The sequence below is a fragment of the Aquarana catesbeiana genome, linkage group LG13 (assembly GCF_042186555.1).
Source record: "Aquarana catesbeiana isolate 2022-GZ linkage group LG13, ASM4218655v1, whole genome shotgun sequence".
In the NCBI taxonomy this organism is placed as follows: Eukaryota; Metazoa; Chordata; class Amphibia; order Anura; family Ranidae; genus Aquarana; species Aquarana catesbeiana.
Genome location: NC_133336.1, coordinates 235,118,096 through 235,133,031, shown reverse-complemented (window position 1 = coordinate 235,133,031; position 14,936 = coordinate 235,118,096). Strand labels below are relative to the sequence as shown.

General features: G+C 43.2%; 1 protein-coding gene across 1 annotated transcript in view; it reads right to left on the bottom strand.

The window, feature by feature from the left end:
• Nucleotides 1-8,270: 8,270 nt before the first annotated feature.
• LOC141116971 (NACHT, LRR and PYD domains-containing protein 3-like) overlaps nt 8,271-14,936 on the bottom strand; it is a gene marked incomplete at its 5' end in the record, with an annotated part of 51,428 nt that continues 44,762 nt past the window's right edge. The window contains 1 exon segment of the mRNA XM_073609505.1: nt 8,271-10,941. Within this exon segment, the coding sequence (XP_073465606.1) occupies nt 10,794-10,941 (148 nt within the window). The 3' untranslated portion in view covers nt 8,271-10,793.

The following is a 14,936-nucleotide window of genomic DNA, read 5'->3' as shown; positions in this document are numbered from 1 at the left end:
GGATACTTATCACAAAGCTCTCTGCGAGGCTTTGTTTCTTCCAGCTATGAGATATCTGGAATATATCTGGAAGACTGAGGCATAGTCCCAAGCCATGATCCAAAGGGGAAGGGGCTATTTCTCTTCCTTGCTCAGTCTTTTATACTTCGATCATACACCATTCAAACCCAACCCAATTGCCATACCATCTAGACTTTTGACGAATCACAGTATTTATGGGGCAGTCCTTCCCAACAGTACTGTCTGTCCTGCTGTACTTTGGCATTGTCCATGTCAATCTTTAGGTGTCTGTTGATCCTTTGATCTTTGTCACCCACCGTCATCAATCATCCTGTCAGCCATGGCCCCTTTCAAGTTTGCGTTATAGCAATAGACGGTCTGGAGCCAAGAGCTGAGAAACGACATTCCAGACCACCCCCAGGAAAGCAAATGCTTGGTTGTATCCACCATAAAGAAACCCCTTTAAAACCATGGAATTGCAAGGATTAGCCTGGGTGATCTTTGGGAATAGGAAACAGATATGTAACAGATTTATGACAGATCCAATTCAAACTCTGGATAATAAATATGACACTTAGACATGTGCATAGCCAAAAAATTTGTTCATTTTCGTTTTCGTTTCATTAGTTTATTTTTTTTTTCGTTTTTCTGGTCATTCGTTATGATTGCGATTCGTAAATTCGTTAATTCATAAGTTCGTAAATGCGTTCGTTCGTAAATTCGAACATTCGTTCATTCGTACATTTTTACATTTGTTCATTTGTAAATTCGTACATTCGTAAATTCGTAAAATCGTACATTTGTAAATTAGAAAATTCGGAAATTTGTAAATTCAAAGTTTGAAAATCCAAAAACCCGAAAATTCAAAAATCTGAAATAGTAACCAACTATTAAATTATAGGTATTGTAATTTCCTTTCAAATTTGACTGTCAGTGAACGTAACAAATACGAAATTATCCAAAACGAATGCTGCATCTAAACAAATGGAACGGAACAAATTAATAATAAATAATAATAATAAAACGTTGTTATTATTATTATTGTTATTTATTATTATTAATTCATTACGTTCCATTCCATTTTTTCGGATTATTCATAACTTCTGATAAATTTGTATGTGTTACGTTCACTAACAGCCAAATTTTAAAAGAAATTACAATACCTATAATTTAAAAGTTACTAGTAATTACTAATAGTTAAGTTATTATTAGTTAACTATTATTTCAGATTTCCAAATTTTCAAATTTACAAGTTTACGAATTCACTAATTTACTAATGTACGAATGTACATTCGTACATTGCGAATGTACGAATGTACGAATGCCCAAATTTACGAATGTCCAATTTTATCGAATTTACGAATATTCAGAAAAAATTCGTTAAACAGGTTTTCGTTAATTCGGATTTTCCCGAATTAACCAATTTGTCGAAATTCGTTAAAAAGCGAATTCGGAACGAAACTAATTGCACATGCCTAATGACACTAGACCATGTTGCTATCCAACTTATGCCGCTTTACGCCTAAAGGGCGCATACCACCCTTCTTCAGACACGGCTCCCATTGAACAGTGCATAAATGTCTTAACGCGTGTCGTTTCCCATCCTGTGTTTCCGTACCAGTACCTATGGAACAGTCCTTAACTGTATTACTGTGTTGCGTTTTTCAACATGAACATCTCCTATGGAACGGTCCATAACTGTCTTACTGTGTTGCGGTTTTCAACATGTGCTTCAGAAACAGCTCCTATGAAACAGTCTATACTGGTCTTACCGTGTTTCGCTTCCCCACACGTGCCGCTTTGTTACGGGGTGACTCACCAACATCACTTTTCAGCGACAACTTCCATGTCACCAATCTGTATCATCGGTATCTTCAGGACGTGGTGCAGTACAGGCAAGGGGCATCCATTCACTCACCATTCACCAGCACACACTCAGAGCAGCATATTAACCAGCTTTTAGATATAGAGTCTTGAGGAGGGCCTTTTGCCTATATTACTGGCCTAAAATACACCTTTATCACACTATACCATAATATAAATCAACCCATTACCATAATATATACATATGTGTCCCATCCAATTATGCATCCTGCTCCCAACCTCCTATAACTCTTTACTGTAAATACGGGTCGGGATTAGGCAGGTTCGCTCACAATGGCCTTTCCTACCGCAATTTGGCATGTCAGCGGTATTGCAGGGCTCTGACTTGGCAGCAAAGTCTCTAACTTGTACGCAGAGACCCTACCGTCACTTCGTCCCTCAGCTTGCATAGATAACTGGGCGACCCTTCTATATAAATATCGAGTCTAACAGCACATATAAATCTGCAACAATGACAAAACCCACACAATTCAATCCCTGTGCCTGGATTTCAGAGACCATGCCCAGAGTATACCATGCACCCCTACCTATTGTTAGGTTCAAAGAACCATCTAGTTTCATGACTAACGTTACATCGGCATTCTTTAGGACAAGGAAACAAACTCGTCTATGCCCCAAATAATACCCAGGTGCTTCCTTCCCAGCAATGATCCTTCCATCCTGAATACAGAATGAAATATCTTCCCAACATTTTTCGTTCATCACCATGTATTGACCTGGCATACAAAGGACATCATGGTCATGCTTCCGACCGAGGGAAGTATCAGCCTGCCTCTATCTCTCATCTTCTCTGATCACATGTGGGTCACTTAGCCTCAAATGCAACAAGATAGAATCCCCAGTCAGTAAGCCCATTGATGCCAAATATACAGACAGAGTCTGCACTTCTGTATATGGGATCATACCGCATAACACCTTTCACAATCCAAACTAGTACAGCCCATCCAGGCATTCGTCCACCACTTTGGATTAGTGTAAGCAACGTGTTTTGGAAAAGTCTTACTGAGCGGTGATGCTAACTCATCAGGCCACTGCCCTTCATACAGAGAGACTGTACAATCAGCCTAATGCTGGTTGATCATTCCGCCTGCCGCTGCGTGCACGCCAGAGCCAATGACAGATTTCTGTCCTGTACCATCACACTCTCTACCAACCTCTCAACACGGTTGAGAAAATTTGGAGCCACTTTACCCTGGGTATTTATGTGACTTTGTTGAATGTTATTAAGGATGCCACCAATCTCTCTGAGTACCAAAGCCCTGCTTAAGTTATGGCTGAGAGTTTGTTCCTCAGGATACCGATTTCCACTCCATTAACACCCATCCCAGCTCCTATTCCCCCAATATAGTGCTGAATACATCCCTCCTCTTTCAGTTACTTCTCAGACATAAGCGTCCTGTGTCCGCACATCTCTGGGAGTAAGTCACTGATATAATGACCTACTTGATTCAGTGTATACTCAGCACATATAGGGTAATAGGTTTCTAGCAACCACTGTGAGATGTTGCAGCGCCATCTGGAGAAGGCATACTGCACCCTGGTAGCTGTTTTGTTCCCTTTATCTAATGGGTATGCTCCTGTGTGTATTCACTGGCCTTCCCTGTGCCGGGTTTCAACCTCTCAGGTGAGACATCAACCAGGCGTATCCCCCCATAAAAGGAAATTGTCACCCTATTGATGTGTCACCTGGCCAACCGACACCTTATTATGTATAAATGCCAGTCTCCTGGGTATCTGCACCATATTACTTCTGTTACGTCAATACATGTCATACATTAAAAACATTTTCTTCTTTTCAATTCCTCCCTCCAAAAAAAAAAAAAAACACATATATTACATTTCAGGTTCTGATGGATTGGATGTATATATTCCTTCCCCAACCTCCAACCCATCGCACATGTATTAATAGCACGTTTGCATTCATCAGGAGAGACTCCGGCAAAAATGTTTCACCAGTCTTATTGATAGGCACAGTCCTTCAGATCCAGCATTAGACCTAAATTGTCCATAAGCAAAACAAAGTATTAAACTGAATCTTTTCGTTTGTCCCTTCTCTCCTGATGTTTATCAGAACAAATTTGCGGTGTGGTATGGCACAGACAAACTGCCAACCAGATGAACATCTGTCATCCATGTTCCAGAGACCTCTCCAATCTCGCTCCACCAGGACTCTGGAAGTGAAACACAAATGCAGAATCAAATTTTTATCCATAATATCTGCTCGCTTGCTACGTTTATTTACAGTTCCTTCCTTGGAACCCAGGAACTTAGCATTCCTGGCTTCTGCAACTCTGACCAAACTATCAAAACAACCATGACCTCTTTACGCTGAACCCACTCTAAAATGGATCCCCATGGTATGATCAAAATTTAAAAAAAAAACGAACGTCAATGTTGACTCTCAAAATTCTCAGTTTAAATACTAAAAAACAATGCATTTATCTATCTTTAAGATCTATGCACTAACTCCCCTCTCAGGTGGACAAAGGCTAAACATTTTGGAACTTTCTCCACCTGAATGAACATAAAAACACAGAGAAAAAAAAAAATGAACTCCAGAGGCTAGAATGGCTTCCTACCAACAACTCTTGTCTTAAATAACCAAAATGTATTCAGCTGGAGGACATATTCCCATGACCATCTATTCAGCTGCTAATTGACAGAATAGCCAATTACCCCCCTTTCAGGTGGACTAAACAATTTTTCCACCTGAACAAACAAAAATAAAATGGATGACTAAACAAATACCAAAAATATAAAAAAATAAAATTCTGGCCATTATCACACAAAAACAACATGACAAGACAACCACCATAAAACAATGACAAACACTCAACTTTTAACTAAAGACATCCATAGATTTTCCTCCTGAGAAGAGTAAGTGCTCATTTCCATCTGAAAGACAATTAGTTAATGGGAAAAACAAAAAAACAAAACATTTGTACCTCATCACAACATTTGTAACTTCATTTATAACTCTTTAATCCATTAATGCCTGACCATTGTTTATCTTATTTTTTTTCATTGTTTGCAAACAATTACTAATTAATGAGCTCATGGTACCCTTTGATAATCGATTATGCCTTTACAATAACCTAACCCTTGTTTTGCTAAATGTGCCCACTGTTTTCTCTTTGAAGGACCTGCAAACAAACACAGACATTAATATCGAAACCAGTTTTATCTTCTTCCAAGGTCTCTGGAAAAAGGAACACAAAGACAGTGATTACACACAATTATCATGACGACTGACTTTTTGAGTCCCCCAAACCTTTTCCCATTAATTGCAATGCCAGGGGGACAATTGCTATGAATAAGGTTTAGATGTGAGCATCATATTTAAATAAAATATGGCAAGGAAACATTGATCATAAAATTCTTAGCATTCATGCAGCTCACTAAGTGCTGCTAACATTGTTTCCCCCAGTGCTACATTTGAATAACCATGCGGCTACCTCTATTTTGACTTTACATAACTGTTCTACATATTGACTATTTTCAGTTTGTAGTCTTCGCATTTGGGTCTTAAGAAGGAAATGAGTTTGATCACTATGGCCTCCATGCTTTGGGTTGCTACCCCATCGGGCAGAATATACTTCATAATGCCTTGAGGTCGTCTTCGTGTAGTGCAACCTTCTTTTGATATCATTATTTGCCGCCCAACAATACTTAACGATACTTAACGAATACTTTACACAAAAAACATTTGAGGGCTGGTCTCTCTATATAGGCCCTTCCTTGAGCATATGGCGCTGGAAACTCACATTGCTGGACATTATTACTACAATTACTATGATTGGAATAAACAGACTTTACACTTTCATCGTCTGAGGAGTTTTTAGAAGTTTCCATTGTTTCAACTCCTGAATCAATTTCAAGCGCCGTTATCGCACTTTTATTTAAATCTCCAACATTAATTTCTGTCATAGTAACATCACTTGCAGCAATAAGAGCGTCTGGTTTTTCTGCATGTTGTTTCACTTCTATCTTAGTTGTCCACTGACGATGTGCGGAGGGTACCTCCACCATTGCACATTCAGCTTTTGCATGTTTGGAGGATAACTCTATTATGGCTGCCTGTGCCACCCTGTAATTCTGGGGTTTCCTGCACCATACTAGCAACGTTAAGGGCTTTACAAAATCTATGTCCATGCCTATTCCATTTAGAACGTCTGAACTCTCTCTGCCTTCCTGTACCTCTGCTTATTACGGATACACCTGCCTTTGACCCATATTCCCTATCACTGGACTCTTGACAGAAGTCTCGCAGGATATTGACAAAATTTTGGTAGGATCTAGCATTCCTCAGAGCCATTCTAGTGGGATAGCTTACATAACACTTATTGGCCACTGAGTATATGAAACTTGTATCATTCTCCAATAAGTCAGGACAGTTGAACACTTTCGTATACAATGCAAGATACTCACTGCAGAACAAAATTGGGTCATCTCCTCTCCTAAATTTCATTTGTTGTAAATCACTTATACCATTATCATGACTGTCCACAATACGCTGCAACTCTTTCCTCCGCACCTCTGCATCTGCTAAGTTATCATTAACCTGTGCAAATAACTGGCCTGCCAAAGGTCCTGGTAGCCATGCTCTCAGAAGAGAACATGCATCCTCATTACTCAAATGAAATTTAAGGACTAGAGCCTCAAATTTATTGGACAAACTCACTGGTAATTCCAGGGCATTAATTTCACCCAGAATCTGGCACCAGTCTCTCTTGGATTGTAATCAAACTGTTATTCTGCTTTGAAGCTATGGGTGCAATAGCAGAATGTGTTTTATCACAGCCCTTCTCCTCACCAACTGTGCAGATATTGGCCAATTGGCATGTTCCTTCGTGCTCATTGAGCGATACTATACATTGCTCTTTAGTAAGAAGCTGGGAATGTGCATTTGCTAATTTTCTTTCTAAAGACATAACCAACTGTTCCATCTCTGACACCTTTATTCGCAATGACTCTAAGGCCCCTTTCACACTGGGGCGGTGGGGGCGTCGGTGGTACAACAGCGCTATTTTTAGCGCTGCTGTACCATCGTTCTTGCAGCGGTATTCAGCCGCTAGCGGTGTGGTTTTAACCCCAGCTGGCGGCCGAAAAAGGGTTAAAATCCCTCGTACAGCGCGGCTATAGCCGCGGTATTGCCGCGCTGTCCCATTGATTTCAATGGGCAGGAACGGTGAAGGAGCGGTGAATACACCGCTCCTTCACCGCTCCAAAAAAGCGGTTTGCAGGACTTTTTTCACCGTCCTGCCTGTGCACCGCTTCAGTGTGAAAGCCCTCGGGCTTTCACACTAAACAGCGGAGGCTGTTTAGGGGCGGTTTGCAGGCGGTATTTTTAGCGCAATACCGCCTGCAAACCGCCCCAGTATGAAAGGGGTCTAAAAGTTTGCTCTTCATATCACAGTCCATGCTGCACCTCTGAAGCTGTTCTTGTAGCTCACTGTTTCTTTCTGACAAATTGCCTGCTGTAGCCCGCAATTCATCCATCTCACTACTGGAGGCTGTTGCAATCTTTAGAAGGTTTTCACTGATTTCCTCTATGTCCTCCCCGAGAAGTCTCCTCTCTGCTTCCCACTTCCCCTCCATTTGCTCAGATATAAAATTTAATTCTGAGCAACACTGCAATTTCATTTGCCAACCTTTCTTTTTTAACTTTCTTTTTTAGCTGTTTACCCAATAATCTGCTATTATGTTGCTGACACTGAGACAATAGTACCTTACACTGGCTTTTAAGAAGTATATCTGCACATGAATGATAATTGGCAGAAGCGTACTTTTTAACATATGTATACACAAGTTCCATTTCACAACCATACAAACCACATAATACACAATTCTATTTGTACTAACGTTCCAACACTGCACTGAGTAATAAACCAAACTCAATTATCGTTAGCTCTTACAACTCACGAAGAAAACGAATCGCTCTTCTAGCATTCAATATTCTTCATTCATTACCACTTTTTCCTGATATCCTTCAAAACCATTAAACTTTTGCATATCCATAGAAAAGACTCACCACACTTACTGTGGCATTATCGGCTGCCTTGTATCTGAGCACTTCTGTCTTGTAGGTTCTATGCAGCTTTTAGGATTACCATATGCTTCTTGGGGAATATCCATTGATATTGCATCTTAGTCTACACTGAAGCTCGTCTAACCTGTTTTTACCACAGTTGCTTACAATGCATAGACAAACAAACAAAAAAAAAACTGATACAAAGCCGTCTAAACCTAACAGTGACTTGTAGTTCTACAGCCTACAAGACACAAGGCACATTTGTCCACACTAGAGACGATTTTCAGTTCTGGGTGTATTTGAGAATTTATGCTTACAGGGACTCAAGACAAAAAAAACACATTAGGTTTTTGTGGGTCCTGTGTAAAAATAAAATTCAAACGCTCTCTGGTGGTGCCAATTGAAGTAATCGATATAATAATTAATATTATATCTGTGTATTAATTTGTCTAGTGCCTATAATTAGTTGGTCTATTAAACTCTGAGCACAGGTTATTGTTAATATCACAATAATACAAGGTTAGCTATGAAACCAAACACACAATTTATAAGTAATAAAGTCTTATTTATTTCCCAAGGAAATAAGAAGCTAACATGAAATACTAGAGAAAGATATTACAAACACAGACCATATAATACAAGAACATCAAGGATACTTATCACATTATTATGGTTGCTCTATGTCCCGTGATGTACGACAAAGAAATAATGCATTTGGGTGGCAAAAATATGAATGCAAGCTACTCACTGGGGGGAGAACCTCTGGGGAATCAAGGATGGAAAAGAACCTGGGGGTTCTAGTAGATGATAGGCTCAGCAATAGCATGCAATGCCAAGCTTCTGCTAACAAAGAAAGCAGAATATTGGCATGCATTAAAAAAGGGATTAACTCCAGAGATAAAACAATAATTCTTCCACTCTACAAGACTCTGGTCTGGCCACACATGGAGTATGCTATCCAGTTCTGGGCACCAGTCCTTAGGAAGGATGTACTGGAAATGGAGCGAGTACAGAGAAGGGCAACAAAGCTAATAAAAGGGACTGGAGGACATTAGTTATGAAGAAAGGTTATGAGCACTGAACTTATTCTCTCTGGAGAAGAGACGCTTGAGAGGGGATATGATTTTAATTTAAAAATACCGTACTGGTGACCCCGCAGTAGGGATAAAACTTTTCCTTGGAAGGGAATTTAATAGGACACATGGCCACTCATTAAGATTAGAAGAAAAGCTGTTTAACCTTAGACTGCGTAGAGGGTTCTTTACTGTAAGAGCGGCAAGGATGTGGAATTCCTTTCCACAGGCGGTGGTTTCAGCGGGGAGCATCGGTAGTTTAAAAAAACTATTAGAGAAGCACCTGAAGGACCACAAAATACAGGGATATACAATGTAATACTGACATATATTCATACACATAGGTTGGACTTGATGGACTTGTGTCTTTTTTCAACCTCACCTACTATGTAACTTTGTAATAGACCATAAAGGGGACCTGGCATCTACCCAATGTTATCTGATAGGAGGCATGTTAGCACCGTTGTGATTGTAATAAGGTTATAAAATAATAATATAAATAAATAACACAATAAAATAACATGTTATAAAAATAAATGATAATAAGACAAATACTCCTGTACACACCCCAATGCAAACGGCAGCATTGGGCACTCACATGTATGTAAATGATGGCACATGTGAGACACCGATGTGACCATCAGAGTGAGAGCAATAATACTGTAAACAAGGGAAAAAGAGTCATTGCAGGTGCTGCACATCCAACAGAACCATGGGTAGTAATGGTAAGATAGGCCTCCTCCATGATGAAGCACCTTGTGTGGGGCAACTTGCTTCGGGGTGTGGGGCCTGGACGGACTCTGGGCTGAGGCTATTCTTACCATTGCTTTCATTTGCATATATTGAGCTGAGACAAGTCCCCCCCCCCCCCCCCCTGCATTCCGCAGCAGCTGCTCACTGGACTTGGACCATTAGAAGCCTGGAGCAGCACTCCATAATTTTTGTGTGATCAATAATACTGTGTCATTATTTATGGTATGCACTATACTATTAGAACTATAAAAGTCAGTGTCATTGGTGCTTTCCTTGAGAACTGTAATGTTTTCTGAAAAAATATGCAGCTTTAAGGCATCCTCTAAGCATGGAATTAAAAGGATTTTTGTATTTACAATGTTGCCTTTTGAGCTACCTGAAAAGACTCTTTCCGCTTAAGGATAAATCAAAACCTTTTTTTCACTGGTAGATGTCCCCTAGGCCACTGCTCAGCTCCCCATGTCCTTAGTTTGGCAATCCTTTGCCTATTACGGCAGACTCAATAGACCACAAATGGACCATGGATCTTTTTTCTGCCATTTCTATTAGGCCAGAAAATGGCCATTACTGATTTCTGAGGTTTAGCTCCAATTGACTTCAGTGGTGTTTGAATTCAGGATCTGATCTTCGGTGCATTTGTTAATCTATGATGTTTCATTCAGGGCTGGTGCAAGAACTTTTGACACCCTAGGCAAAATCTAATTTTGCCGCCCCCATTGGCTCCACCCCTGACTGCACCCCCTTTGTCCTGCCCATGTGAAAGGAGGTGGCACTATACAGGAATCATCGGCTCTGCTTCCTCTAGCGCTGGCTCCAGTGCTGCACTGCGCCTCTAATTACACTACCGGTCAAAACGGAGCAGCTGCCTGAGACTGAGTTAGTTACATTCTGCAGCATACAGAGCATACAGACGCGGAGGGAAACCAGTGTCCAGGCGCCCCTAGGCAGCAGTGCGCCCTAGGCAGTTGCCTAGTTTGCCTAGTGGTAGCACCGTCCCTGGTTTCATTTTCTTCTTGGGTTAGGTTTCTCATTTGTAACACTCATTTTCTTCCTCATCCACACCAATGTCCCAGCTTCGTCTCCAGCTGTAGCAGAGCTTCTTTCTCTGGGTGATCTATAGACACCTTCAGTCTTGGTCGAAGGGATTCCAGCTTTTTCAATTTACTTTTAGCTTCATCTGACAAGAACATGTTCACGATCCTAGAATACAGGATATAAATGGTCATTAGATCTCAGACTATCTGGGGTGCAATAATGAGGACTAGTAATGAGCTTTGTGTTCGAGTCGAACCCATGTTCGACTCGAACATTGTCTGTTCGCCCGTTCTCCGAATTGCAAACGATATGGGCTGTTCGCGCCAAATTCATGTGGCGCGTCACAGCCCATAATTCATTGCGGCATCGCAGTGCATTGCTGGCTGATGATTGGCCAAGCATGCACTATGATCCAGATGCTTGGCCAATCACAGCGCCGTCTGTAGAGAAAGCTGTAATTGGCCAAAGCCAGGGTGGCTTTGGCCAATTATGGCTCAAGGGGTTTAGTACACTTAGTATCTTCCTACTGACAGGCAGGCTTGTGTTACATTATTTACAGCTACCTGAAGAAAATTGCTGATGTTCTTCTGATCCTATTAGTACCACAGTCAGGCAACTAGACTATTTACAGTTAGTCTAGTGCGTCCTCTGAACAGTGTTCAGCTAAAGCTACAAGTTAGTGTAGTGCGTCCTCTGAACAGTGTTCATCTAAAGCTACAAGTTAGTGTAGTGCACAGTGTTCAGCTAAAGCTACAAGTTAGTGTAGTGCGTCCTCCTCACAGTGTTCAGCTAAAGCTACCTGTAGAAGGTTGGTGGTGTTTTCCTGATCCTATCACTACCACAGGCAGCTACAATATTTTAACGTTAGTGTAGTACGTCCTCTTCACAGTGTTCAGCTAAAGCTATCTGTAGAAGGTTGGTGGTGTTTTCCTGATCCTATCACTACCGCAGGCAGCTACATTATTTACACGTTTGTGTAGTGTGACCTCTGCACAGTGTTCAGCTAAAGCTACCTGTAGAAGGTTGGTGGTGTTTTCCTGATCCTATCACTAACGCAGGCAGCTACATTATTTTAACGTTGGTGTAGTGCGTCCTCTGCACAGTGTTCAGCTAAAGCTACAAGTTAGTGTAGTGCGTCCTCTGCACAGTGTTCAGCTAAAGCTACAAGTTAGTGTAGTGCGACCTCTGCACAGTGTTCATCTAAAGCTACCTATAGAAGATTGGTGGTGTTCTCATACTACAGGCAGGCAGTTGATTTTGCTAGCTGCAGTATCAGTATAATATATATATATATATATATATATATATATATATATATATATATATATATATATACACACACATACACACACACCAGCTTTGCAGGCCATTAGTATGTCTGGAAGGCCAACAAGGAGAGGCAGACAGTAAACAGTAAGCCAATAAAAGAGGGCAAACAGGCTCTGTGTCTAGAGGCAACAGTGCTGGTCGTGGAGACGGTGCATCCTCATCAGCACGTGGCCGTGGGACACGCTTGGCCTTTTTTTCGGCAGCTGGCCGTATTGAGCCGCAACATGCGGAAGACTTGGTCGAGTGGATGACCAAGCCGTCCTCATCCTCTCTCACCCACGCTCACAGTACTTTGTCTGGCAAAGCAGCTGCCAACGCGGCCTCTTCCCTCGGCTCAATGGCATCAGTGACTCCTTCCCTAACCCCACCATGTCCTCCTGAGGAGTCCCTCGAACTGTTTGACCACAGTGTTGGGTACATGCTCCAGAAGGATGCCCAGCGTTTAGAAGGCTCTGATGATGATACTGAGCTAGATGAAGGCAGTAACGTGAGCACGGACAGAGGGGGTGCCCAAGAAGGACAGCAATCTGGCAGTCATGCTCCCCCTGCTGCAGCATACTGCCAGGTTTGCTCCAGTGATGAGAAGGGAGGGGATGATGAGGTCACTGACTCCACATGGTTGCCTGATAGGAGAGAGGAGGAGGAGGAGGAGGCACATCCCCAACGAGGCAGGATGCCCTCCAGGGGCCAGCCTAAGGGCAGCACACTGACTGCATCACACCGCAAAGCTCCGCATGTGCAGGGTGCTGCTGTCTCTGCGCGTTATACCAAAAGTTCTTTGCCTTTTTTCAGACAAGTGCATCAGATCGCACCGCTGCTATTTGCAACATATGTCTCAAGTGTATTTCGTGTGGCCAAAACATCTCCCGCTTGGGAACCACATGCTTGACCAGACATATGTTGACCTGCCATGCAGTTCATTGGCAAGCGTATCTAAAAGACCCACACCAAAGAACAAAGAGGACCTCTCCTTGCTCCTCATCAGCTGAGATCTCCAACCCCACTATACCTTCAGTCCTCTCTGAGACCTGCACTGAGAGGAATGAAGGTGTAGAATTAGGTGTGTCACAGCCAAGTACTTGTGGGCAATCTGCTTTCGGTACACCGGCGTCAGATTGTACCAGGCAAATTTTCCTGCCCCAGCTGCTGCACCGCCGAAAGAAGTTCGCTCTCAGCCATCCACATGCCCATCGGTTGAATGCTAGCTTGGCAAAATTGCTAGCACTTCAACTGCTGCCTTTTCAGTTGGTAGACTCTGCCCCCTTCCGTGAGTTTGTGGAATGTGCGGTTCCTCAGTGGCAGGTACCCAAACACCACTTTTTCTCATGGAAGGCGATTCCGGCTCTCTACCGGCATGTGGAAGGCAATGTCCATGCCTCGCTGGACAGGGCGGTCAGCGGTAAGGTGCATATTACCGCTGACTCATGGTCCAGCAGGCATCGACAGGGAAGTTACCCAAGTTTCACCACGCATTGGGTGACTCTGCTGGCAGCTGGGAAGGATGCAGGACAAGGTGCAGTAGTGTTGGAGGTTGTTCCACCACCACGTCTCCAAAATGCCACTACTAATGATTCTGACACACCTCTCTCCTCCACCCCCTCCTCTTTTTCGTCCTCCATGGCCTCTTCCTGTGCTTTGTCCTTGGAACCAGCGGTGCTCCGTAGGCATTCAAGGGGCTACGCAAGTATGTAGGCCAAAAGATGCCATGCGGTGCTTGAGCTGGTGTGCTTGGGGGACAGGAGCCACACTGGGGCAGAGGTTCTATCAGCTCTGCAGGGGCAGGTTCAGAGGTGGTTGATGCCACACCAACTTAAGGCAGGAATGGTGGTTTGCGACAATGGCACCAACCTCCTCTCTGCCCTCCAACAGGGACAACTGACCCATGTTCCCTGTTTAGCTCACATTCTTAACTTGGTGGTGCAGCGGTTCTTGGGCAGGTACCCGGGCTTACAGGATGTCCTGAGGCAGGCCAGGAAAGTCTGTGTGCATTTCCGCCGGTCATATAATGCCAGTGCTCGGCTGGCAGACCTCCAAAAGGAATTTAACCTGCCCAAGAACCGCCTAATCTGTGACATGCCCACCAGGTGGAACTCAACGTTGGCCATGCTGCAGCGGCTGCACACGCAGCAGAGGGCCATCAATGAGTACCTGTGCGACTATGACACCAGGACAGTGTCAGGGGAGCTTGGTTTTGGGTTTTTTCCCCCATGCCAGTGGGCCATGATCAGGGATGCATGCACTGTCCTCTCACCATTAGAGGAGGCCACGAGGATGGTGAGCAATGACAGTGCATGCATCAGTGACAGTCCCCCTTGTCCACCTGTTGGAGCACACACTGCATGGAATAATGGACAGGGCACTTGAGGCAGAACAGAGGCAGGAAGAGGAGGACTTCCTTAGCTCTCAAGGCCCCCTTTATCCAGACAGTGTTCCTGCATGCCCGCCGATCACACAGGAAGAGGACGAGGAGGAGGATTGTGTCAGTATGGAGGTGGAGCCTGGCACTCAGCATCAGCAGCAGTCTTTAAGGGATCATATACAGTCCCAAGAAACACATGGACTTGTACGTGGCTGGGAGGAGGTGGCTGCGGATCATTTCGTCCTTAGTTACCCAGAGGACTCCAGACCGAATGCCTCAGCAAACCTACGCTGCATGGCCTCCCTGATCCTGCAAAGCCTGCGGAAGGATCCTCGTATTCGTGGTATCAAGGATAAGGAACAATACTGGCTGGCAACCCTCCTTGATAAATGTTACAAGGGTAAGGTTGTGGACCTTATCTTGCCATCGCAGAGGGAGCAGAAGATGAAACATCTTCGGAAGACCTTGCAGA